Below are 26,192 nucleotides of genomic sequence, written 5' to 3' on the forward strand. Positions count from 1 at the left end.
GTTGATCCTGAGGATCATTTCTACGAACTGAAGTGTGTCGGAAGCAATATTGCAATTTGTGGGAAACAAGGATTGCAAAGGATCCCAAACGTGTTTCAGATATCTAAGATAGATGTTGACATTCTTTCCAGTGCACAGATTTTTATGGAGTTCCTTGACAATGCCAGAAATCATTCTAGAAATTCTAAAACAATACGTTGTGACCGCTGAAAAGACGTTTGCATTTTACAAAGCCTGTGAGTTGGGATTTGACTGGAAGTTTTGACCACTTGCATCTCTGTTCTGCTCCGTATAAGTCTCTGTGTGCTTCCATGAATTCTTGTTTAAAGGTTAAAATATGAGACATCAGATCCTGAACTTAGCTGTTCTGTCTAATGTAGGCTTTCGCTTTGTCTTCCAGGTGAACTTACTTTTGTCGATGTCCAAGTAGCCAGTGAGGCTGCTTCAAACAAACTTCAGCTGAATGTCAGACAGTGAAGGGGACGTGAAGACATTTGCTTGAAATAAATGAAGGATCCCCCTGTGCAGTCCAGCCTGCATTAAAACCCTCCAGGCTGTTTAACCCTGTTTTAGGAAAAAGTTTTAAAAAAAAAATCAGTTTTATTGATTTGTTAAAGGTCTTCCTATTTGCTGGCTTGAGAAGGGGGGGAGAAAGAAAACAAAACAAACCTTTTGCTGATCACTCTTATGGAAGCTCAGTTACTGCCTTCTCCAGATATTCTTGAAGTCCTGTTTTTTTATGTAAAATCCTTTCATACTTTAAGCTGATGAATGGAGTGAAGAGAAGCGCTTTCAAAACCACACTGGAAGTAAAGTGCAGGGAATAAAATGGGAGCGGTGGTAGGTATTTGCAAGGCTTGGAGATAAGCGCGTTGATACGACCGTTTGACTTAAGCAGGCATGCTCCAATTTTTTAACACCCCTGAGAATCCTGATAATTTACCAAGTGCGTGAACATAATTCAGAGGTTTTTAGCTGGGAAAACTTTATTTTCTACATCTGAAGCGTTTCTTGAAACACTGGATGTGCTGTTTTTTCTTGTACTCTTGTGATTAAGAGCTGCGAGGCCTGACCTGAAGTTTTATGCTCTAGCCTTACTCCATGTAAAGAATCTCGGATTCTTGGGATTTGCAATGGAAAGCTGTGCAATATAATTTCTGTTGTTTCTGAGGGAACTGCATGTTTTCAGATGCTTTACAGCAAAGCGTAGCATTGAGATTCTCAGGTACTTAGAGTTTTAGGTTAGAGGTGTTTTCTTTTTTTTGTGTATTTTTTGCCATACCCAAGATCAACTGGTGGTGTTGGATTAGTGAAAGTGGGTGCTGGGACTAGAATTTATACAGCCGCTGTGTGCTGGAGCAAATGCTAGTGGGGGCATGGAGGGGATGCCAGAAATGAATGTGTAAGCACTGTCAAATCATCGCTGTTAGCAGGGGTTAAGCATACAGATACTGGTAAACGTTGTGATGTGATCAGTAGGCATTAGTTGATCCTTATTTCGGAAAGCTGAATGCTAACCACTCTGCCATTAATTGAATGAAACACTAAGAGCAGCTTTAGAGTATCTCGGTGTGTAAATCTTTATCGTGCAGCACTGCGGAAGAAAAACATGGTGAAGTACATGGCAGACTTTCAACTCACTCGTAAAAACTCTTCTGAAATTTTAATTACGGAGACACTTCCATGCACATCAGTGGTGTTTTGATTTAATGTTTTTCCTGTTATGAATCACGTGGCTGGAGACTAAAACAGCAGGATTTAAAGCTACCAAGAGAAGTGTTGCAGCAGTGGTGCTGAGGTACGTAAGTGGTACTCGTAGGACCTTACATGACTCTTTAAAATTAACTAAAGGAACTAACAAGGAAGAAAACCTGCCCTTTTTTTTTTTTTAACGTATGTAGAAACGCAGGCTGTAAAATACTGTCCAGTGCATTGTAATATATGTATATTTGTTTTTTTTACAAAGTTTTACAGAAGGATTGCATGGTCACTGTACAAAGCTGTGACGGACTCAATACATTGTACAGAAGAGATGTGAAGGGTAAACCCTTGCAGTAGTCACTCTTGTGATTTGGGTCTTTTCTCTCCTAGAATACCTAGACAGCTCTAGGTCAGCTGGCTGGAAGATTAGCAGAGCAATCAGTTTATACAGCCTGTTTGCTAAATGACCATTTGTTTAAACATGTACAGTTTCAGATATTTACGTTTACAAATAGTGTAAATACTTTCAAAAGATTAATTTAAGATGCTTTATATTATCTGACTAGAAACTTGCCGTTTTTAATTTTTTTAAATAAAAATGTTGCCTCCTATTTTGGTCAAAGAGTAAAGCTTTATTCTGTATCCCGAGGCTTGTCTGTCAAGATAACTGTAATACAGAGACGATAAACACCCTGTAAGCACAGGCAGTGAGTACATTGTTAAAAAGAAGTGTTCTTCTTTGGCAGTAAGAGAAATGACTTTATTTGGCACAGATGTATACCTGAGTGCTGAGCGTACAGCTAATTGTTGAAATAATCCCTCTTTATGGTTATAATAAAGTAAATTTGTATTTTCTTTACTGACAAATTGGTATTTTCTTTACTGACAAGTGGTCTTGCGTGACTAAACGGTCTCTTTGCTTGCAATTTTATTAGGGGGAAGAAACCGTGACTGTAACAAGAACGTATTTTATCTAGTTGGCCCTTACTAGGAGTAAACTTGGGACGTGGTGGCTGAAAGCACAATGATTATTTTATTTGATAGCTGTTCTTGTTGCCTGTTGCTTGCAGGCTTATCTACCCATCATTTCTTACTACCACAACTGTTTTTCTGGCCCTTGGTATTGTAGGAACGCATCATTCAAAGGCTCGTGGTTTGTTCACTGTAATGTCAGTGTGAGGCATCCCTTTACTCTCTGGCTTTGGCAGTGTCATCTGAATGAATTCATCTCAGGACAAACACTGCTTTCTTGTGGAATTTATCTGCTCTCTGACTGGCGCAGGCAGCAGCGTGTGACCATTGCTGCCTGGACGCTTGGAGCCTGCTAAAAAGGTTTGGCCCTTTGGGTTGTCTGTCTTGGGAAATGCAGTGAATGCCAAGGCAGTTGGCCAGGCATTTACTCGTTCTTTTTTCTCTTTCTTTGTACAACAATGACACCTGCACCATAGCTTATACTGTGCTGGGTGTTCTCCAAGCAAAAACAACAGTCTCTTCCTCGAACTGTGCCTGTTTGGTGTTGGCAAAGTGATGTGGGTAGGAAAAGGAAGAAAGTTTTTGCCACTAACAGACTTTGTGGTCATTGCAGCAAAACCCAGCCTTGTGTCTGTGAATGCTGCTTTCTCCTACCCTCACGTATTTTTTCAGTCTTACTGAACCCTAAAACCAAGCCAAGACCCTACAGCAAATCAGGTCTTGGATATGAAGGTCTCAGAATACAATAAAAGCTCCCCGATGCACCAAGTGGATTCAGGGCATACGGAGGTCTCCATTCCTTCAAATGATCTGATGGTAAGTCCAGTGAAAGGAGTCTTTCAGCACTGCCTGTAGAAAACTTAGCCAATAAAATGTCCCGGTGAAGATAAAAGCATGGTCAAGAAGTAAGGAGTTGGGACCATCTGTTAAAATGCATGGTGTTTGAAATAAACATCTAGATATTTAAAGGGTAAAATGCTTTGATAACATCACTGGGTGCCTTTTTAATTGGGCATTTCCAGGGCATGCTTAAAGCGATGCAGTGGCACAGGGACATTTGGGCTGTTGGGTGGCAGGTGGAGTGCTCGTGTGAGGTGTCACCTCTAGGCAGCATTGCTTTTTGCTCCGGGAGGAGCAAAAACGTGCTGACTGGTCTCGTGGGGGAAGCATCGCTGCAGGCTCCGCTGTGGTGTGGTCCCCCATGTTGGTCATCTCTGTGTAAATCCTGGTATTGGCACCCGAACGGCTCTTGTAAGAAAGCTTGGCTTGCTATGGCTTCTTCCTAGTTTTGTTGGGACTGTGCTACAGACTTGTTTTCTTTGCTGCTTGAAACACGAGGGGAAACTTCTAGTACGTGGGAAAGAATCAGTCCCTTTCAGTCGTGAAACTAGTGGCTTGTGGCCATGCCACCAAGCTGGAGCTGCGTACCCAGAGGCTCCTCATCTTCGCTCTGCCTTGGACTGCCCCTGCTCATCCCCGCTCAGGCAGCGTGGCTGTTAGTGCGACGAGCTCCCCACGTCCAGCGCATCAGCCGAAGGAGGGAAACCATCTCCTCCTTCAGTGATCGGTGTGGTAACATTCAGTGAAATCCCCCCGATGGAACTGCAATCCAACAAGTGTTTTCAACTGAGGTGGGCCTGGTGTTACAAGGACTCAACGTACAGGAAGGTAGGCATGGTGGGCTTGGAAAAAGGAGCTTTATTTTTCATTGCCAAGTGACTGTTTTCACCGTGATGAAGGAAAAGCAGATCTGAAGTGCTCGTGTAACCGTTTGCTGCGTGTCTTGAGGTCTTTGTTTCCGTATTTCATGCAGGTACAAGATGATGGAACACAAGGAGTGATATAGCTGGGGCACTGCCAAAGCTACTGCAAAACTGCCTCTATTTTGGAGAGCAGGCTCCTGAGCTGAATCTTTTTGGACTGCAGGAAGAGCTCCTCTTCGCTTTCTAGCCCTTTTAGCAGGTGACTTGTCTTGGGGTCTTTCAACTGCAAAGAGAGCCCGAGCAAAAAGAAGGGCATTAATGCTGAAACCCCTGGAGGCAGGCTTTGTGGAAGAGCATCGCTTCCAACCCAACCTTTCATGCTTGCCCTCATCCCAGGAGGGTCAGAGGAGGGAAACCCGAGTGGCAACAAATGCCAAAGGATTTTCGGTTGTTCCTGTCCCCAAATGCTTGTTTCACGTTAAGTGAAATGGTGTTTAGATAAAATCAGGAGCATTGTGTTTGTATTGACATTTATATTAAATGTTTTGAGAAGGAATAGTGTTTCAAAATGAATTTGAGACATGCTGTCCTCACCCTTCAGTGGCAGTGTTTCAGTCTCGGCTAAATGCTTTCCTGAAGGGGAATTTCATTAAGACTCACACAGGCAGGAAATTTGCTTTTGAACGAAATGGTGACTTTTTCACCTGAAAATCTGTGACCAGACCCATGCAGCAGCCCCAGGGAAACGGCTTTACTCAGGTGGGCTGCTCCAGGCACAGAAAATGCTCACCTTGAGCCGGGCCCCCACGTTGAAGTGGATGCAGTTGCTGCGGCTCGTGAACCACAGGTGAATCTGATCCTGGGACACAATTTTAAGGGTAAGGTGGCCGTTCAGTTTCATGGTGATGGGCTGGAAAGGGGGGCTGTGGACGTGGTGGCTGAGGTCGTGCCAGCTCCAGCGCTTCTGGCTCGCCCCTGCCTGGTCAAAGCAGGTTCCGGTGCAAGGGGTCAGGATGGTCCTGGGGACAAACATGGGGTGAATCCAGAGCAAACAGCTTCCCCGTCCTAAATGCTACCTCTTATCTGCGCTGTGACAAAAGTAATTATTATTGCCTTCCACGAGTCAGGGCCTGGAGCTGATCCACCAGATCAGGGATGATATTTTCATAACGGTTATCCTACAAAACCCTCCTGCCCTCGGAGGGCAAAGAAAATATTTGCGTGTAGCACGGGCTGCCCCTCTTCCCATTGCTCTTCTGCATGTGAGAGTTACTGGCCACGGTCGTTTCTATTTGTAAACATTTGTACTAAGAGTAGGTGTCCCACACACGGTCACGCATGTTTGTGTGCACGGCAGGGTGTGGGGAACGGCCTTGATGCAGAACAAAGGAGAGGGAAACTCTGTGTATGGGGGAACAGCCCTCATTTACAGCACACAAATACAAATCAATGCTCCCCATCTCACGACAGCCCGAGGAGGTGGCTCCAGGAGCTGGAGCAGCCCCCCAGACGTGGCACGCGGGGCCATTTTATCATTCACGTTGCGTTTTTCCTGCTGGCGTGTTAAAGAAGTTGATTCTCACCACCGCAGCAAAAGCCCAGCGTTAACTTGTGCTGCAGCTTGGAAGAAACAGCAGGAATAAACAAGAAAGCTTTTTATAAATGTATGAGTGGTCACTGGCTCGATGTTGCCCTTAATTTATGGCTGCTGGGAGGTATTGGGAGAGCTGTAATCGAGCCTGGGGCTCGTGCTGATGGGAAGCAGTCTGAAAAGCATGGTCCAGCGGGGTCAGGAGCGCCCTGGGGTGAAGGACGGGGCTAGGCTGCGGGGCGGGTGATGCTTCGTGCTGCTGGGGATCACGGCGGTGTCGAGCCGCGAAAGCCTGGCTGCTGCGTGATGGATGAGAGACCAACGTGTCTGCAGGCGGGCGGTGGGACCTGCAGTAGTCTGATGGCAGTGTTATTACAACAGCTATTCAAAGCGATTTGTAATAGCCGGTTAGACATTTAATGCGTCCATTCATTAGTCTCGACACGGGGAGGACTTGTAAAACTGAGATGGGATTTAATGATTTCCCCCAGTTCCTGGCTTTCAAGGGGGAAACTTTGGAGACTTGGGGAGGGGCGGCAAAAATTTGAATTCGAAGGCTCAAACAGCAGCAGCTTTTCCTGAGAGCTGTCAGTCACCTCACGTTACCACTCAGACTGCATGAAATCAGCCACCTAAGTCATTCTTTACGGCGAGGAGCACGACCTGGATATGAGAAACCAACCAAAGGCAATGTGACATCAAGCTCGACAACCTCAGGTATCGCAGTGTCCCCTTGCATGCAAATTATAAGCCCATGCTTTGCTGGTGTGGTGACCTGGCGCTCCAGGAGAGAAGACACATCCTTATGTATCCCTGTGCTGTGATGGGACCGAGACACCTCCAAGGACGTGTGGCCCACCGGGCCTGCACCTACCAGATCTGTCCATCAGGGTGGAAGCAGACCCCGTGGCCGTGGCTCCCGAAGGCAGCCCTAACGCCCAGGTACCTGCTGTCCTCCAGGATGACGTAGGTGAACCGGGCTTCCTCGGTGAACGTGATCAGAAGGGCCACGTTGCCTGACGGGTAGCTGGGAAGCGGTTAGGGAAAGACAAGCCCATCAAAAGCCCACAGAAAGCACGCGTTGCAAGAAACACAATGTGGGACACAGCCTAGGGGAAATAAATTAACCCATGTCCTCCACCACCCTTCAAGCAGTCAACCTGAAGGCTATCGGCTCTGTAGGCTGTACTTCCTCTGAAGAGCAGTGCTGAGCACAGCAGTGGTGCAGCCAGCCCAAAATGCAGAGGCAGATTACCCCCAGGGAGGAGGAGAGCCACGGTGGTCCACCCAGAGGCACGACTTTCCCATGATTGCCCCCCCTCTACATGAGCTACGTTGCTGCTGGATGCTAAACCTGACCACTTCCATCTGGGAAAAGGAGAAAAAACGTCCGTCCATCGGAATAGCATCTTCTCACGGGGCCGGGAGAACGGCAGAGCTGCAGGAGGAAAACCACGGTGGTGAGAGGCAGGTGGGGGTGCAGGGGAGCGTCGTGGGGACACCTGCCTGGGTGCACGGGGTGCGGGTGCCCGACACCACACCTTCCTCTCTCCATGCCTGTACCAACCCCAAAACATCGCGCCCTGCGCTCTCCACCTGGCCTTGATATTTCCGTTTGCTTCCTTTTTAATTAAAGCCTTTTAAATTACCGAGGGAAGCTCATCCTTCAGTCCTGTGTTTTCACATTTCATGTACAAAGCTCGGCTCCTTTTATTTTATGTTATTAGCTGCTCTCCGATGATATAATTTGCCAGGAGCCCTCTTTCCATCAGACACACGAGTAATTTATCCAGCAACGTCCTGACAAGTGAAATAGAAACATTTCTTTGCTGAGGGCTTAGCTCCAAGCATTGCAAAGGAGCTTTGGTGCTTTCTAATAGGAATAAGAAGCATTACTGCTTGCTTCTCCCGGAAAAAAGGAGAGCAGCTTGTTTTGCTTGAGCCGGGGGAAGCGCAGCGAGTTTGCTTCTCCCCTTTAACATCATCATTAAGAGCAGCAGCTGATTATCGGGTGCAGAACAGGGCCTTGCTCGGGTTTTGCCTCTCACGGGGATTTGAGGGACGCGTCCATGGCAGCTCCCAGGTACCTGAGCAGTGACTGATTTCAGCCCGAGCTGCGGCACTCGTTAATAACCCAAAGGTGCACATTTTGGCTCTGCAAACTAGCTAAAGATTACTCCTTGGTTGTAAGGGATGGAGGGGAACAGAAAAGCTACAAACTGACAATCTTGTGCCTGCTTTCATTTTTCAGTCTTTTTATGAGGCTAAAAAGACAGGCAGTCCCAGGCAGGAGGATTTGCTGCCCCTATATTTCAGGAGGGGAGAGCAGTATAATGCACTTCTATGTCGAAAATAAAAAAGCCAACAACATCGCTGATTGTGTGATAAATCACCGGCGGTTTTCTTGTATGCCTGAGGAAACTGCAGAAATGTTTTCTGGTTTGGGGAGGCAGAGGAAGGGGGAGAAGAGAAGGGCCATGCTGGGGGGCTGAGGTGGTGGGGGGCCGGGCAGCCACCCTCTGGCTGCCAAATTGTTGGACTTGGCCTGGGACCAGCAGCTTTCCGAGGGGTTCCTAGCTCAGGAGCCCGCATCCATCCCTGCCAGGAGGTTGGGACAGGGCAGCGTGGCTCGGAGAGTGAGAAGGATGGATGGTATGGAAGTGAGCAGAGCAGGGCCGAGGTTTCAGTTGGCACGGAGATGGCTGACTGGTGGCTTTCAGCCTTCAAGCTGCACAGGATGGTCCTGAAGTAAAACATTTACACGTGGACATCATCCTTGTAAACCCCCAGGGATGCCAGGCTCAACTTTCCACCCCATCCACAAACACCTGACTAAGTTCATCCTTCAACAGCCACAGGCAGGTGTGTCCCATCGACGTGGTGCACTCACTGACAAACATTTCAACATTTTGCTGAATCAGCACCTTCTCCATATCTCGTAAGTGGTATCTAAATGCGCTGTAAGTGGTGTCTAAATGCACTTTACTGGAAAAAACATGACTCTTACGGGATACGAGCACACTAAACACCATACAGCTCTCTATAATCCCTGCCTGAAAAGCAACGAGAAGAGCTCCAACAGGCTACACCCACCTTCAGGTGCTCTGCAGCACAATTACTGTCCATCTCGAAAAGGTCTTCTGGAGGTGCTGATGTTGCTTGGTGCTTTTTGGAACGGACAGTCTTTGGTCTGGCAGTGTATTCATTTGGTTTTGAGAGTCTGAAAGAGATTCTGGTCCCTGAAAAAAAAATAAAATTAGAAGGTTGGTGTTGAGGAAAACGATGTAGGTCTGTTTCTCCAAGCTTTTTGTATTGGATTATTTGGAAAGGCGAAGGAACTGAGGGAGGGGTTAGGGAGTTTTTGCATCTTTTTGCTTTGTTTGAGAAGAAACAAGTGGGAAGGGAAAATCTAGCCTAAATAGGGTGCGGTAGGCTCTGTAATGCTGTAGGATGGTGTTCCTAAGAGATGTGAGGGATCTCCTTGCTAGAAACAATGAACCATCCAGCTGAGAATTGCTTATAGCGAAGGCTGGACTAGACACGAGCTAGCAAGTTTCTTCTGCACCCTCCCCTGCTCCTCTCATACGTACAGCATGTAGCTGACAGGCCTCACAGGCAGGGAATTACGTGGACCCATGTTTTGTGTAACTATAAAGGTCCCTGACCACCCTCATTAGGATTAGGGCACCTTTTCCTACACGAAGGGCTGCAATCCCTGCTTCTTCTCTGGGTGCCCTGAAGCTGCTGTGTGCTTCTGGCTCCAAATCAAGGCCAGTGGTCGCAGCAGCTCGCTAGCAAAGGTACTTACAGGCAACAAACCTCAGGTACTGCTGAAGTAGTTCCCTGTAGCTCTCAAAGCCTCCCTTATCCAACCTAAGATTAAAAGCAAACAAACAAACAAAAAATAACAACGGAGGTTGAAAATACGATCAGATTGTTGGCTGATGTTACTACCCACAAAATCTAAGGGGAAAAAAAAGTATCTTGCGATGTTATTTCAGGAGGATTCACCTGAAGCAATGAGGATGGCTGCATGTGAGATTGTCACCACAGATGGCTTTTGTAGACAAAGAAGAGAGATGGGCACCCATCTCATTGCATGTCTGATGAGCAGTGCAGTAGAAATGCCCGTTTTCCTGCCCATTGTGCAGGGAAGCTGCAGGTGATGGGTGAGGGCATGGCTGTGGGCTTGCAGGGGTGAGTCCCAGCCCTGAGGACCTCCTGCTCACACAGCTCAACACACATTTAGCTGGTCCCCAGGCCTGGCTTCACCTACATGTTGTGCCCCTGACTGAATTACTTTTGTAATTCAGGGGGAAATTTGGCTGGCAGGACCAAGTGCTGCATGCCACTTACACTGCTGCACCCTACAGACCCCACAGACAGCCCAAAAGGCTCAAATCAAATCCCACCCAGAGGTGCCCTGTGCGGCATTCAGACCTCGCATTGTCCTTCTGCACCTGAGGGGAATTTTGGCATGCGCTGCTGCTCCCATGAAGATCTGCTGACACTTATAAGTCAGACCCCAGAGGACCAAAACGGTGGGAGAAAAGGGAAAACAGCAACGAAGGACAGATAACTCAAGTGATGTGGCCTGGTCCATGCCCTCCGTGGTGAGGTGAGTGTGCCCCAGCCAGTCTCTCCGATTTCCTTACTGTTGCAGCAGCTTCTCCTTGATGCTACTCCGCAGCTCAGCCTGCAAAGGGTTGGCGTGGGGAGCAGCATCCGTCTCTTCCTCTGCTTCGTCTTCGCTCATCAGGTCTTGGATGGCAGTGTCAAATACCTTCCTGTAGCTCCGGCAGCAAAAGAGCTGTGGGGTGCAGCACCTGTCAGGAGCCGTGGGGCTGGGAACAGGCTCCTGGGAGGACCAGGAACCCCCTCACCCTTCAGCTCCCTCCACCCACCGGCTTCATCCCTTCCTCTCTGCCTCTGCCATGAGGTGGTTGCTCTCCCTTTTGCCATGAAAAAAGAAAAAAAAGAACTATTTATATGGAAGGCATCCTCACACCATAGTGGTAGACTCACTTTTTCTTGAGGTTGCTCCTTCAGGTCAGCCACTGTTGGGATTGGCTTCTCAGGTGTGCTGCAAAAGGTGCACCTTGCAGGAGGCTCTTCAGTTACAGTAGTTTCCTCAGAAGACAAAGGAAATTCAGTATCAGGGTCGTTATTTATTTTTATTTTTTAAAGTGAATTGGGATTGAATCTAGACTGCTCCCATAAAAGCAACCAAACCCACTGCATTCAGTGTAACACCAAATCTCTCATTTTTGTGCATATATACATATATATAAATAGTCAGGAAACTCAGGCTATATTTATTTATGTATGCTCCCAAATAAGTGCAGTTGTTATGTGCACTCTTCCTTCCTAAGATCTCAATGGAAAAGTATTAATTGCTTTTCATGTGAAAATGGGAACAACTTAATTTGCCTTTAAGATGCTGTGAAGCACTGAGAAAGGGAAAAAAAAAAAGAGAGCAAAATAAAGCTCAAATGAGTTTTAAAAAGCAACTCCTGTTTCTTCTTTAAAAACAAAACCCAGAGAGGATACATTAAATAAAACACTAGACGTGCTCAGTTCTTTAGGCAAACTTCAAGGAAAGTGGGGATGTTTGCATTTTGGAAAGAAAAAAACAACTGTTTGCAAATTGTTTGTGGTGGAAACGTTTGTGATCAGCTCTTCTCCTTCTTGATAATTGCTCAGAAGTGGCTTAAGTCTAGCTTTAAGGGCCTTTTCCCTCTCTGATGTATTTATAGTACTTGTCCTGATGTCTTCTGCTCTGAGCAGTGGTGTCACCCGAAGACACACCATCTTGCCCTAGGTTGCTTTCCATGCACTGAGGGTTTTTGCTTGCCCAGCTATATTGGCTGCAGCCACTGCTGCTTGTACAAGAGACATGCTCTGACTACAATCCACATCTCTCTGTCTGGTGGTGAGAAGAGTTATTATTTTTTACTTGCTCCTCCTCAAAGCTTCCCCTTGCAAGAGGAAAGCAAAGACCCTCCAGCTCTGACCGAATGAAATGGGACATTTTTAACATCAACCGAAGGGATGGTTTCTATAACCCATCTTGCTGCAGGGCACACCAAGCTTGCCTGGTTCTCCAGCAGCTGGTTGGTATCGGGTACCCCACACGAGAATTCAAGCCCCCCCAGATTTAACCTTGAACAAACCAGGGATGAAGCCCTTTGCCCTTTGGCTGGAGACACAGGTCTTAGCACAGCCCGAGACACTTTGTTCCCCAGCCACCGCTGCTTGTTCTTTTCTTTCTTTGTCAATCTTTAGAATGGTCAAGCCTAAGTCTCTTAAAGGGAGGAGCTGCTGCCCTTTTGAGCAATTTTTACTCTCAGGTAAGTTCTTAGAGAAAAAAACATTATCTTTCCTTCTCCCTTGAAAACCACTTGCAGCTTGAGGAGTGTCCATTCAGCTTTCTGAAAGACATCTCACCAGAGCGGACCAATCCTGCACGTTTTGGCTCCAGATACAGCCACGAGAAATCACCAGGGTTGGCAGGAGAGGGAAACAAGCCCATCTGAAAGTCTCTGATGGCCAGGTGGAGGCACACTCCATGTGACCCTGTGTCTCAGATGTGCACTGCCAGACAGGGATGACGAACCCTCCACTAAAGATGTTTATTTTTTTTTTCCCTTGGGTGAAATAATTTTGTGCTCTTTTCCATTGCTGGAGTGATGCTCAGCCCGACTCCTTTTGCCTACAAATAGCAGTGGCAATTATCCACCCTCTTCCCCTTAACAAAGACACCTTTAGGAGAAAGAGGTGCCCCTTGTTGTTATCCTAGAGGTCACCCAGCACCCATTCCAGCTGGGCACTGCTCCTCAGAACAACAGCAACAAAAAAACAAAACAAACCACACCAAAAAAGTGCTTCTCACAGTAATTCTTGGTCCTTGTGCTAACCTCACCTCATCTGTATGGAGGAGAGCTGCTGTCCCGTCATCCTCGTGCTCTTCTCCACCAGACAGTGGTTCCTCCTCTGACTCTGCCCTTGGACTTCCCTGGGCAAGCGCGACAGGCTCACACGCAGCTTTTTGCAGGGAAGAGCTGCTGGTTAGCTGTTATTCATCAGCACCCACAGCCCACAGATTTGTGTGAAGCACTTTTCTCAGATAAAGGCTTCACCATCCAACGCTTCCCTTCTGCCTCCTCTCCTGGGGCCCCAGGGCATTTGTATGCCTGTTTGTGCCAGGGCCCAGGAAAAAGGGCCACCGTCGGGTCTCCTGTTGGTCCCGTACAGTCTGGAGGAGGGGGCAGATGCATAATCCAGCAAGTAACATCACCCCCCCATCTCTTTGTGCAGTGGGGAGAGGGAGACGTGCTAGTTAGGCACATCGCCATCCACTCCCAGAAGCACCAACTAACCTCCAGTGACATCCAGAAAGTTTGGGAGGCTGCGTTTCTACCCTCTTCTTGGGACCTGGCACTTCAAATTTCGGAGAGGAAGCTGCTCTCTTAGCCTAAATGCTGTCCCATGTGTTTTCAAAGTGTTCAAAAGTAATCTCAAATAGAGGTGAGCAGAGAGAGGAGAATTTTGCTGATGATATTCAGGGCGGCTCAGGCAACGAGCTGACTGCGAAGAGTCACAGAAAGACCCCCCTGGCACTGAATAGAAGGATAATAAAATCACAGGTAAAATCTGATGTAGATAAATGTAAAGTGATGCGCATGGGAAAAGACAATCCTAGCTTTACATACAAAATAATGGGCTCTGAGGTGGCTATTTCCACCTGGGAATGGAATTTTCGGGTTATAATAGATAGCTCTATGCAAATGTCAGCTCAATGCTCAGCAGCAATCAAAAAAGCAAACAGAAAGCTAGGAATTATTAGGGGTAGAGAGCAAAACAGAGGAAATCATTATGCTGCCGTATAAATCCATGGGCTCCCATCTCTTGAATGCTATTGTGCAGTCCTGATTTACCAATCTCAAATATGATACAGAAGAAATAGAAAAGCTACAGAGAAAGGCAATTGAAGATGATCAAAGGCATAAAAGGGCCTCCATTCAGGGAATGACTGAATAGATTAAAACTTTTTTTATCTTGGAAGAAAAACGACTGAAGAAGAAATATGACCGAGTTTTGAGATGGGAAGAGTGGCGTGACTGGGGAACAGCTGTTCACATCATTCAGTGCTCTTCAAAAGAAAAGGATGATCGCCAGAGAAAACTATCAAGTGGCAAGCTCAAAATAAACAGAAGAGGTTCTTTTTAGCTGCGGTCCTCCTTGCCACGGGGTACGGTGGCTGTTTAAAGTCTGCACTGGTTCAATAGGGTGTTAGCTAATCGATGGGAGAAGGATCCATCAAGGGCTATTAAACGCAGAGGTGGTGTCTACAGTGCAAGGAGCTCCTGAGTCTCAGATCACCAGGGGATGAGAGGGTATTCTGGGAAGCATACTAACAAATTTTGGCTCTATTTTTGTATTTCTTCCTGAGCATCTGCTGGCTCCTGTCCAGGGCAGGATGCTGGGCCAGGAGCAATTGTGGGCTCACCCCTTGCAGCCATTCTTACGTTCATGCCTGGCCACTAAGGCAAAGCAGCTTGCATATAGCCTGAGGTGTCTTTGCTGCCCGACGTAGCTTCTGACACAGCCCCTGCATCACAGAGATACACCAGCTTGGTGGCTTTCCAGGCTGAACACACCAGGCATGATTTTCAGCTTAAAAGCACTACCACCAAGACCCAAGGGCAGCTGCATCCCCTCTTCCTTTAGCTCCCAAAGAGAAAGCCCCCGTAGGCCAACCACTTCAGAGCACGGACCTCTTCTGGGGAGATATCTCCGCTGTGGAAGATGAAGCAGTGACCTCTGTGACCATCACTGGGAGCCCTGAAGCAGGCCGTAGTGACCGAGGGCCAGCACCACCCCACCCGTGTGCTGGCTGTCCTCTATGGGTATGTGTGTCCCATAGCAAAAGGGACACCTGCAGACACCGGACCCGCACCATCTCCTCCCATGGCCAGCTCTGGGACCTGGGGAAGCCTGTCCAGTCCTTCTGGCCTTCAGGGACATCAAGTGGCTGTGTCTCAGAACAAGACATTTGGTGGCACTCAGCTCACTTTCCTCTGGCGTGACCTGGGTCATCTTGGTTTTTCTTTTGTTCCAAAGCAGCACCCAAAGAAAACACCTCCTCTTCTGCTCATTATGCATGGTTACAAATGAAGGGAGAGCAACAAAAAGCAGATACACATTGTCTTGAATGTCCAGATTTGATTCACTCAGACTTTCCCCTAGTAAATAAATAAATAAATAAATAAATAAAAAACACACTAAAAACATTGGAACACTTCAGTTGCACAATATATAAGAGCTTCTTCTGGCTGAAAGCTCAGGATGTTAATGACAGGACCTCATATACATTTCTGTCCCTGTGCACCTTTCCAAGGTTGCCTTAAAACTCCTGCCTTGGCTCTTTACCAGCTGATGGATACGAGCCAGGAGCCTAACTCTGCACCTCGTCTCCAGCGAGAAATGAGGATGAGGGATAGTGGCTATTACAAGGTAATCGCGCCCCGGGGGAAATTACTGAGCTCAAGTATCTCTGCTCCCCAGACCATGGTAATCTCCTCGCACTCAGCTAGCCCTTGGCAAAGCTTGTCAGAGCAGGCTGGCTTGTCACTCTCAGCATTTGCCGGCCTGCCCGATTTCTGGAGGCGGCCGCATCTCCCGAGCAGCCTCGTGTTGACATTGTGCGCTCCGTAATGTGGAGGAGAGGCTTATTTTCTGAAAAACTACCATTTTTACCTATAAAGCCTTATCTAAAGCAGATGTAAGGCTGAATTCTGTTCGTATTGACACTTGTGCTATTTTGCAGCAGCTCCGAAAGGAGTAATGATGATATACATTGAAACAGGAGGGCAATCAGACACCTGTCTGTTCGATTGATCTGCAGGAGAGGGAGCACAAAAAGCTCTATTACACACACCGAAGAAAATAATCTGATAGTGATTGTTATGGGGGAAAAAAAAATCTTGCCCCTAGATTTCCATTAGGAAGGAGTTCCTGCTGTGTTTGGCTCTGTATGGAGATGGAGGCAGCAGAGTCCTGAAACAAGAGTGCAAACTGCAAGTGGGCAAGAGTAGAAAACCTCTTCCTCCCCTTCCTCCTCCTCCTCCTCCTCCTCCTCCTCCTCCTCCTCCTCCTCCTCCTCCTCCTCCTCTTCCCCTTCCCCTTCCCCTTCCCTTCCCCTTCCTCTCTCTCTCCCTTCCCTGTTCTGACTACCCCTACCACCCCCTCCTCCTCCTCAGTGCGCTGGCCCCATCCCACTGGTGCTAGAGAGATTGTTTAGCCATGGAAAGGCTAAAACATAAATAATATTTGTCTATTTATTTATTTATGTGCATTATGTATTATATGATATATTTTCAAATTATAAATATTTTTTATTTATATATCATTATAAAAATATAATGAATAAATAAAAGCTGGGCACCCCACAGCCATACACCTTGTGCCTAGGCTGCCCTTGCTGGCTCAGGTTCCTAACTCCCTTGACTGCCTTATTTTAATGTGGTTGTGCTGAATAATACATATTTCTCGTGAAGAAAAAGCAAGCATTTCTGTGCAGGGGCAACTCGGCAGCTCTGAATACTGAGCAGCAGTTTCCTCAAAGCAGTAGGATTCAACCTGGTAATCAACACTATTAGCATTAAAAGGAACTGTCTAAATGTCAAGCCCGTTCAATAAATAAGAGCTAACACACTTAGAAATAGCTTAGAAAGGGGAATTAAAAGTTTTGCTGCTAATTATGTTTCTTATTTTGGATTTTCTGTCAATTCTAGCTCTTCCATTCAAATGAGACAATCATTTGCTGCCAAGACGAAGGAAATGAGATGGTCTGAAAGTGGAGCGTGGGCAAAGCTGTTCGTCCATAGCAGAGAGCTAAGGGGGGACTGCAGTCCCTCTCACAAGCCCCTGGAAGCACCATAAGGGTAGGGTCAGCAGACCCTTCAGTCAGGAGCATCCCTTCCTGGGGCACCGACCATCAGAAACACTCCTGAGGAGGACATCCCCCATGGCCAACCTCATTGCTCTTTGCCCATAGCAGCTTCTGACCCCGTGTCATCTCAGCAGGGTGGGGAAAACCAGCTGGAGCCAGCCTGGGTGGTCTTATCTTCCATGCCCAGGTGTAGCACCAGCAGTCAGATGCCCCAGCACTTCGATACCACCCAGCCCACCAGCTGCAGCAGCTCCTCCGGTACCTCTCAGTCCCATCAGAGTTGGGAGACGCCAAGAGATGCTCCAGGGTTTTGCAGGAACTGGTCTTTTCTGTGGCTGCAAAGCCACAGACCCATGAGCCCCAGGAACCCACGTGTGATTTGGACTTGTATAAAATGAAGGTATAGGATGACGTTTTACGGCCACGGCCTCTATATTGTACTGCAGGATTCAGCCCTTGGCTCCGAGCCGCAGAAACCAGTGCCAGAGGAATATCATTTGGGTTAGAGGAAAAAAAAAAAAAACAAAGGGCGATGGGCTGGGGATAGCTGGATCCTGCAGGGCTGAATCTGGCCCTAAGAGGGCAAGGGAAGGAGGGCGAACTCCTCTAGCGAGCCAAAGACATGCGGCGTACTGCCCGGGAGGCAAGCAGCAGAAGCAAGGGGGTGCAGCTTGCTGGAGGCACTTTTTATAGCAGGCTTAGAAGCCAGCAGTGGCTTTAACAATTGACCCTGCTCCTCCAGACCCAGCCACCTGCAGCGCGGCCCGGGTGGAAGTGGCTCGCCTACGTCTGGTGCTTTGATGCAGTAATGACACGTAACTGATACTGATGGCAGAGGCTAATCCGCTCTGCCCTGTAATGTCCCCAGTCAATCATGCAATATTCTGTTATTGGAAAAACTCATTTTTGCCCCTCCGATGGTAATCAGCGTATGCCCTGAAGCACGAGGCTTGATAGCCCGCGTAATTTGCAACCTAGCTCAGTGTAACTGCGGATGTTAATCCTATTTATATGAACGGCTGACAAGCAACCGCAGGGATGGGGGGATGAGCTGCGGGGTGGGGGAAATCTGCCAGGCATCCTCCTGCAGATTTCAAGCTGCTGCACCCCACTGATAGGAGATGGAGAGGCTAGGGGTGGGCAAAGGGGGGGAGCCCAGGCAGCAGCTCTGCTGTGGTGCCTCGTGGTTTGCTCAGCACCCAGCGCTGGAGCAGACCTCACGCCGAGCGCGGAAACGTGTGCCAAAGCCAGTGGGACTGTTGTGAAAATGAAAACCTCCAAATAAATTAAAAAAAAAAAAAAGGAAAACAGACAAGCAAGATTCTCCTCTTTCTGCCCTTTCCCCTTTTCTCCGCAGTGCAAGTGCTTTTTATCCAGAACAGAAAGGAAGTGCTTTGCTGTCCCAGCCCTTTCTTTCGCAGCCTCTGAGGACTGCAGATACCCAGACAGAAGAAGAAAAGAGGAGTTACGTTTTCTGCTACATTTTGCCACTGAACTTTCAATGAACAACAAGCAAAATCATCTTGCTGAGTCTATCCCCCCCGGCTCTCTGGCATCAGTCTCTCTGCTTTGCAGCTTCCACTTGGCTTTCCAGATAAATTTCTTCTCTGCTTGGCTTTGCTTCTTTAGTTTATACCCACCTCCCCCTTCAATGTCTCTCCTTCTGCTTTTCCACCTTCCTTCCCCACTTCTCTCCTAACCCCTGTTCTTGTTTTCCTCTGCTCCCGGGGTCTTTCCTCCTGAGTTTTCCATTAATTCCTCCACAGATATTGATATTGTTTTACTTCTCTTATTCCATATTTCTTGTTCTCTTTCTCAGATTCCCACTTTTCTTTTTTTTTTTTCATCCCATTTCCCAGCTGTTTTCTTCCTCCAAAACATGTGTTTTTCTTGCTTCTTGTGGTCTGTGACGCCCCTTGCCCCACCATCCGAGGGGGGTCAGAACTGGAACCCATTGAAACTGGGGAGGAAGGCCATGTGAGGAAGAGGACTGAGACCCTCCGGTCTAAGGCTGGTGCTGCCAGGCATTTGCCCGACCCTTTCCTAGAGGCTACCTCTAGTATTCTGACAAAAATACCCCAATTTACATTTCCCTCCTCGTTTTTATTACGGCTGCATCCAGCATCGCTGGTCCTCCATTACCACCAAACATTGCTAATCCCTGATCCATGGTGGCAAAAGCAGGACTTCAGCGGTTTGGCCATCCTCATGAGCAAAACAATTTCTAGTTTAGTTTAGGCTTTTCAAAGGGCCATCATCAATGGCAGATGGGCATCTTGAAAGCTCAGATTTATCTCGTGGTTGCTGTGATTAAGTGAAGGTCTCACTGTACCTTGCTCACACATCTCTGCTTGGTTATCTTCCTCTCCTTCCTCAGCTCCTGCCTCTTCCTCGGTTTCAGCTGGCTCCTTGCTCTCTTCTGCCTCGGAGAACATCTCGGTGTCCCTGAGGAGCACCACCACACCTGGAGGGAAGAGCAGAAATTCCCAAAGCACGAGGACACAACGTCGTCGTGACTTCTGAGGGGAGCCATGTGGAGTACGGACCACGTATCTCCAAATTCTGCTGCATTTCTGTGACTGTCAGCTGCCCAGATGTCACTCGCACCCCACTGCACTGTGCCCCGAACTATTTCCTGGCCATGAGCACGGGCTGCAGCTTCCCTTGCTGATGACTCTGCTTGGCAGGGAAATGGCAAAGCAAAGTGACCCTTGGAGGTCCTGAGAGGAGGCAACTAAAGGGGGAATGAGATGGGGACACAAGTACTTGTTCACTTATAAAGTGTCTGGAAAATGCACTTCCTCACCTCGCCAGGGTGTAACAAGACCTGAATACATTAAATATCCCACTTGCTGTGGTGAGGTTGGGCGGGTAATACTTTTAATTGCATCCGTTAATATATATGGAAAGGAACAGATGAGCATTTGGGCATATTTGCTGCTTTCTTTCAGATCTGAGAAAGAGCTGTTGCAGCCAAAACCACATTTTCCACCCCAGCTGTATACTACAATTGGTCTAATAAAAATGAATTTCATTTGCCTACAAAAAAAAAAAAAAAAATCACTGTTCTGGGCACTTGATAGCAGTAAAGCACGCTGTTTGCTATTCCTGGCCTCCTGTAAAAGGACAGCTCTTGCTGCCTGTACGAGTGAATGCACGACACATGTTACAGCCAAGTGAGCACTGCTGTAGGAGTCTTCACATCGTAGTTTTCTAGGCTTGATCCTCCATGCACTTAAATTGATTTTATGGTCATGGTCCTCCCGGGACGCAGGGGCAGCTGCTTCAGGTTTTTGCCAGTTTAAGTAAGATTAGGTCAGGATGCACACGCCAGCAAGTAGCATTTGCTTCTCTCAGTGGGCCTTTAGCATCCCTGGGACCATGCGCAGGCAGAGGTACGGTCTAAAAATGGTGTAAAAACCAGAACCTGCATCTTCTGTGGACTTGGGGCTGCTCCTGCCACTGACAGCCCCAGAGCTCTCTTCTCCTATTACTGAAACAGCCTAAACATCATGTTTTAGTTATAAAGTGAGTTTAGTGGGTGGAAGGGTGGGAGGGGAAGGGGGATTAAATTTACTGCTTCTGTGACTACAGATCTGAAATAAATCTCCGATTCAATGATAGATCAATAACACCAAGATTGGGTTTAAATTATTAATAAACTATGAGAAATGAGGATAATTATTCTATGAGTCACAGCTCTCTAATGCACTGCACATTTTTTTTTTTTCCCTGAGACATCTGCATTGAAGCACGACCTGCCTATCTCTTGGCAGCAAGCTGTAGCCAAGAAGCGAATGCCTTTTGTTTTGCTAGCTAAGCATTAACAAGCCCTCACGGGCTGAGGCAGCCTGGTGACAATGCAGGGCTTCTCTCATGGATAAGCACTTAAACGAGGAGCCCCTGAAACATTTAGGTGCCTGGCGTGACCCTGGAAATTGAAGCAACCTCAGCTCTTGAGCATCCTTCTGAATTCGGATGGCTGGAGATGGAGGAGTTGCATTAGCCCAAAAGGGGATGCTGCCTTTGAAAAGTGACCTTGGGCTGCTGGAGAAGGTGTACGGCTGGTGGTGAGCAGGGTACGAGCAACCTCTGGCTGCAGAAGGCATGGACGAGAGGGACGGCTTTTGCTGCTTTAGCCCACAACGGCAGCAACCTCTCAGCTTCACTTCAAGCGAAGCTCAGTTCAACCCCTTTCTTGGGGCAAAGAGAGAGGATTGATTCATCAGCCTGAGGAGGTCTGTGAGGAACAAGAGGCTGAAAACTGGAATATTGCCCCATTCTGGGTCAGGAATATCCCTGTCGACTTAACCAACTTACGTGGGCACAGCATGGGCTGGAGAAGCTGAGCACCCCTGGGTGTCCTCCCACATCAGCACCCTTCAGCTCCAGCTTGTGGTGGTGACAGAGGACAAACCCAGCATCAGGGCCGTCCCAGACCTTAGCACCAGCACCATCTCCTTTGGGGGATTTCCTCAGCTCACCACCACGCCAGCTTTTCCCTGTGCCTCGGCAGAGTGGGATGGGGATGGAGGGGCTCAGCGCGCTCTTGCTGATGCTCATCAGCCGCGGTGCCACCAGCTGAGGTGCTGAGTGTGGTTTACCGCTGGGTGCTCACTGGTGTCTACGTGAAACCCCTAATAATGTGGAAAGCCAAGCAAAGCTGGATCTAAGGAAAAATGCCGCAGGGCATTTTGAGCCTTAATGACAGGAAGGGAGCAGAACTTAGGATATCGGTAATGAGAGGCATTTATCCTTGTCAAAGTGCTCCAACTGCATCAGAATTTCCGCTGAACAAAACTTATTTCTGAATAATATTGTTTTTAAAGTAAGCTGATGCCAAAAAGCTGCTTTCCAAAGCAAACCCACAGTTCTTGAGTACTCGGGATGTTGGGCAGGGTCACTTCAAACGAACTCACTGTCCTCCCCGGCAGCCAGCGGCTCATCTGAGTAGCTCCACTCCGTCTGGGTCATCTCGTCCTCCATCTCGTGCCTTCTGCTATCGCCCCTGCAAAGAGGTGACACCGTGTGGGATGCTTGTGGGCAGTTCATGGCCACAGGGGAAGAGGGCTTTGGGGTTTAGGCAAGGTTTCCCAGCAGTGACTCACGGTGGCATCATGTAACACCAGTCCTGGAGCCCCTGCTTTGCTCATTTTGCCTTGCACGGCTCTGCAAACAGCATTAGGCTGGCATGGTCCACCGTGCAGCATGGTTTTTGGGCCACCTGGGGCATGGGAAGCAGGACTTCTCCCCTGTCACAGCACGTCCAGCACAAATGGTGCTTTCCAGAAACCTTCCCACTCCCTCTTTTTTTTTTTTTTTTTTTTTTTTTCTTTTTCCTGAAGTTGTCTGGCATGAAAATGCCAGAAATGCCTGCATGAAACCAGTCTGAGCTTATGACAAAGAGCTATCAAGGTGTCTGTCCAATGCAGGGAGAATTTTGTGATTGCCTCTGATCTACTAATTCAAAGATGCCTGTGGCCTCAAAAAATGGAAAAAAAAAGCATGGGAAAAAATAAAGGATGCTGAACAACCTGTGATTGGGGCCTGACTCAGACTGAATCAGGGAAGGAGGGAAGGGCTTTTGATAATTTTGTTTACCTGCATTAGTAACTCAAGGAAGCCAGTAAAGACTGCTGCTTTTTTTATTAATGACCTACATATTTTAAAGGTTTTTGGGCACAACATCTGTGGGTGAAAACCTGAGGGTTTTTGGGAGAGCAGCAATGCTCTGGTGCTTCCATCACTGTCCCCTCCCTGAAGTGCCCTCACTTCCTCCTTACATGCGAGGGGCAGAGGGCCACTGGCAGTCTTGGAAACCTTGGGACTGATTCTCCTTCATGTTGCAGTGGGGAATTTATGACCTTGTAATGACAAAACCTAGCTGTGTGCTCATGCAGCAATATGACAAGCCTTCCCTTAGACAGCCGCTTATATCCCTTTTCCCATAGTGCCAAGCACATGTGGTAATGTCATTAAGGAAAAAAGCCAAAACATCAAATAGTAATAAAAATAACATTATCAATGGCACCCAGTTCATTGGTAACATTACCAAAAACTCCAGAGATGCCATCAGCGTCCCTTTGAATACACCAGACACTGACGGGCCCACAGACAGCCACCAGGACAGGCATCGCTTCCAGTTTATTAACAGCAGAGGCAGAGCAGCGGCTGCAGGGCTGTGGGTGTCTCAGGCATCCTGTAAATCTCCAGCTGTTTGGTGCTCCTGCTGCCAGCCCACGTACAGCATAAATACAGCCTCACCTGGCTGCGCGATACAGAAAAATTGCTACCAATTACTCTCCTTACTTGGATTCCCTTGGCTTAGAGCCAGTGAGACGAGCTGACGGGGAATCTGTCGCCGGTGCTGGAGGGGAGAGAAAATGGTTTATCTTAAAAAGAAATCATCTTTTTGTGTAGAACAGCAGGGATTTTCTTTCTTTTTTTTTTTTCCTTTCTTTTTTTTTTTTCTTGAGATTTCTTGCCATTTCATTATTTTGTATTTCAGATAAAACCTCCCCCACCTTAACGAGGAACATTTTTTCCCTATTGCTTTTAGTGGTATAATAAATTGCAGGCGAGCCAAGAAAAAGCTCCCGAAGAATGAGCCTTAAAAAGTGGCTGGCGACTGAGGGCAGGCTTTGCAGAGGAAGAGGCAAGAGTTACAAGCTAATTCACTTCACCTTCCCCTGCAGGTTTCATCCTGCAAACAACTGCATGCAACCTCAGTGCCAAAACCCCAAGTGGCATTATTTCCAAAAAATCAGGAAGGCCTGAGGGAGAGATTTGGGGCAGGCATTTGCAGAAGGTGGTGGGGGAAGAGAACCCCCCCTTTGGCATATGGAGGTTGGGGAAAGGACATGGACATGGAGGCATTTGGGGAGGGTGAGAGGTATCGATGCTGTGCAGTGGGGTGGCAGAAGAGGTGGTGGAGAAGAAAATGTGGAGAAATAAAGGATGTGGGAAAAAGAGAGGCATGGCTGTGACAGGGAGCCAGAAAAAGCATCAAAATGAGGCTGCACTGCTAGGACTAGATAAGCTATTCTTATGAAAGATGAAAAACAATGAAAAGGGATTGAAAAGGGCCAAAGAAGCCTCTGAATTGCTGCAGTACACAAATTCTTGAAGACAAATTAACTGTTCATTCTACATCCCTATTAAGGCATTCCCAGCTACATTGGGTTTTCCTTGGTATGCATTTCTAAATAGTGGTCCTTTACCAAAACAGGCTGAGAGAAACATCCTATTTCACCTGAATTTTAAATTCCACATTTAAAAACTGTGGAAATCCAACAAGAGGTTTCCTGGGAGAGCCCCGAGAGAAGTTTCTGCACCTATCCCCTACCGGTCGCTCGTGGCTGCTATTTCAGATCCTTTGACTTTTGCAGGAGCAGGTTTACCCTCCAGGATGCTGCTCACGTGCATGCCCGCTAAGAACACTTGGTTTCCGTGCGGAAAGCTCTTCAAAAGAAATAAACCTTACGTGTGCAAGCAGTCAGTTGTTCTCATTCTCGGGGGCAGGAAAATTTGCATTGAAAAAAAAAATATGCAGAAGTGAGCAGAAAACATTTCCGTTGGCCAACCCCCAAGGAGGAACGATGCGTGAATTCTCTAGGAAACTGCTGACCCTTTACATGAAGGGTTAGCCCGGCTCTTTCATGCCAGCTGTGCATTTCTGGCTGTGCGAGGCGCTGTCCCACAAGTAGGCGGAATGCATGGTCATAGAAATGACCATGGGAAATATGGGAAAAAGGCCAACCTTTCCTCTAATAACCTTGCTTAGGATGAGGCCAAGCTGCCTGGCTTGGGTCCACATTTTGGCACCCACTCTCTCTCAGAAAGCCGGACTTGCCCTAAGTAAGGAAGCAGTTGCCGTTCCCCACGGATGCTGTGGGTCCCTCCCCACTGGGTCTGTCTTTGTCACGCGTCCCTTGCTCACCCACTCCCTGGGGACAGCTGTGACCCTGTCCTGCACACAGCCACAAGACACCTCCTGGCTTGCAAGCAGAGATGGGCTGTGTCATTGCAGTCAAAATAGGACAAATTCTTCCCATCCTTAAACAATCTTTTTTTTTCCCTATAATTTAAGGGTTTTTTTTTTTTTTTTCCTTTCCATGGATTAACCACATTTCCGTCTCTCTTATCTGCCTCCAAACACTAGTTAGATTACTTAATGAGCTGTAAAATATTATTAAAGGCATGGCGTATGGAAAAAAAACCAACAAACTGTAAACATAGCTTGAAATATCTAGTGAGAGACAGTTGTCTAATACACATTTGCTGGCATATGCATGCAACACAGCAACCGTGACTGCTCCAGGCAAGCCTAAACCATGGTGTTTTGAACACCTCAGACACTCTGAACACATTGTTTACTAAAATGGATGTGTGGGTTTTTCAGTTGCACCTAGACCAGTGTTTTCCATTTGTGATGAGCTGTCCCAAGGCTCTGTCGCTGGGGCTCAGGGCTGGGTGCTGTGCTCCTTGCCTTGCCCTCACAGCTCACTGCCATTGCCCCAGACAAACCAGCCCCTGCGTGGCACTCACATTTACCATATATAAACAGAAACTGAGAAAAGATCAAGGACAGCTGCCTTCCTTCTAACAGGCTGCTTTTAACAATACCTGTTAACAGTTTACCTTTCTTTGAAATTACTGCAGAAGTCTTCCAGCAAACATCTTTGTTATTTTCTCTCCATTTTTCTGGAAAGGATGATGAGGCTCCTTCAGGCTCTTCTTCCCAGACAAGATCTGTGCTGGTTTTCCTACTTTTCTCTTCGCTGGAGAGAGCAAGATTACTCTGCTTAATATAATCTCGTATTTTCTTGTTATTGAAGGCTTCTTTAGAAGTTGCATACTCCTTTTCCAGCCTTTTTACATTTTCCACTGTGAGAGCAGAGCTGGAATCTGATGAAATGGTCCCAGGGGGAAATATTTTTGGTGGGGACTGGTTACTGCCAGGCCGTGACAGCTTGCGTCCATTAGACATATCTGCAATGCATTAAGGAGATGAGACTCTTCAGCAACAGGCAAAGTCAATTCATCATTCTGGTAACAAAGAAAGAAAGAAGAGAGAAATCCCATTAGTCATTTACTCCTGACGGGCGTATTGATTGATGTAGTTAAAATGTTCACACTAAGATAACCTTATTAGATTGAAAATCACTTTCTTTTCAAGAGGATCTACTAGGCTACAATTCAACAAAGCACTTAAGCGAATACCTGGTATTAAGGGCAGGCTGAAGTCCCATTGGTGGAATTTTGTTAAACA

General features: G+C 47.4%; 2 protein-coding genes across 3 annotated transcripts in view; one reads left to right on the plus strand and one right to left on the minus strand.

The window, feature by feature from the left end:
• The window catches only part of COG3 (component of oligomeric golgi complex 3), a 31,793-nt gene extending 29,225 nt beyond the window's left edge, over nt 1-2,568 (plus strand). For both annotated transcript variants that reach the window (XM_083849258.1, XM_083849259.1), the window contains exon 23: nt 401-2,568. In XM_083849258.1, the coding sequence (XP_083705384.1) occupies nt 401-430 (30 nt within the window). In that variant the 3' untranslated portion in view covers nt 431-2,568. The remainder of the gene's footprint in view (nt 1-400) is intronic.
• ERICH6B (glutamate rich 6B) lies at nt 575-26,192 on the minus strand. Its single transcript, XM_083799023.1, has 9 exons — nt 25,562-26,192; nt 19,174-19,385; nt 10,623-10,777; nt 9,776-9,840; nt 9,061-9,206; nt 7,317-7,405; nt 6,842-6,994; nt 5,167-5,431; nt 575-4,659 (listed from the first exon to the last, which is right to left on the minus strand). Exons 1-9 carry the CDS (start codon nt 25,908-25,910, stop codon nt 4,537-4,539), a joined length of 1,557 nt encoding a protein of 518 aa, XP_083655149.1. The 5' UTR covers nt 25,911-26,192; the 3' UTR covers nt 575-4,536.

This window comes from Anser anser (assembly GCF_964211835.1).
Source record: "Anser anser genome assembly, chromosome: 1".
Taxonomy (NCBI): domain Eukaryota; kingdom Metazoa; phylum Chordata; class Aves; order Anseriformes; family Anatidae; genus Anser; species Anser anser.

Bases quoted from the DNA above. Each gene is read 5' to 3' on its own strand.
- ERICH6B (XM_083799023.1), bottom strand. From the start codon at position 25,910: ATGTCTAATGGACGCAAGCTGTCACGGCCTGGCAGTAACCAGTCCCCA. The intron at 19,386-25,561 runs GTAAACTGTTAA...TCTTCCCTCCAG, and splicing joins TGCAGTAATTTCAAAGAAAG to GTGTGGTGGTGCTCCTCAGG. The intron at 7,406-9,060 runs GTGGGTGTAGCC...TTCCTCCTGCAG, and splicing joins GTGCTGCAGAGCACCTGAAG to CTCTGCCGTTCTCCCGGCCC.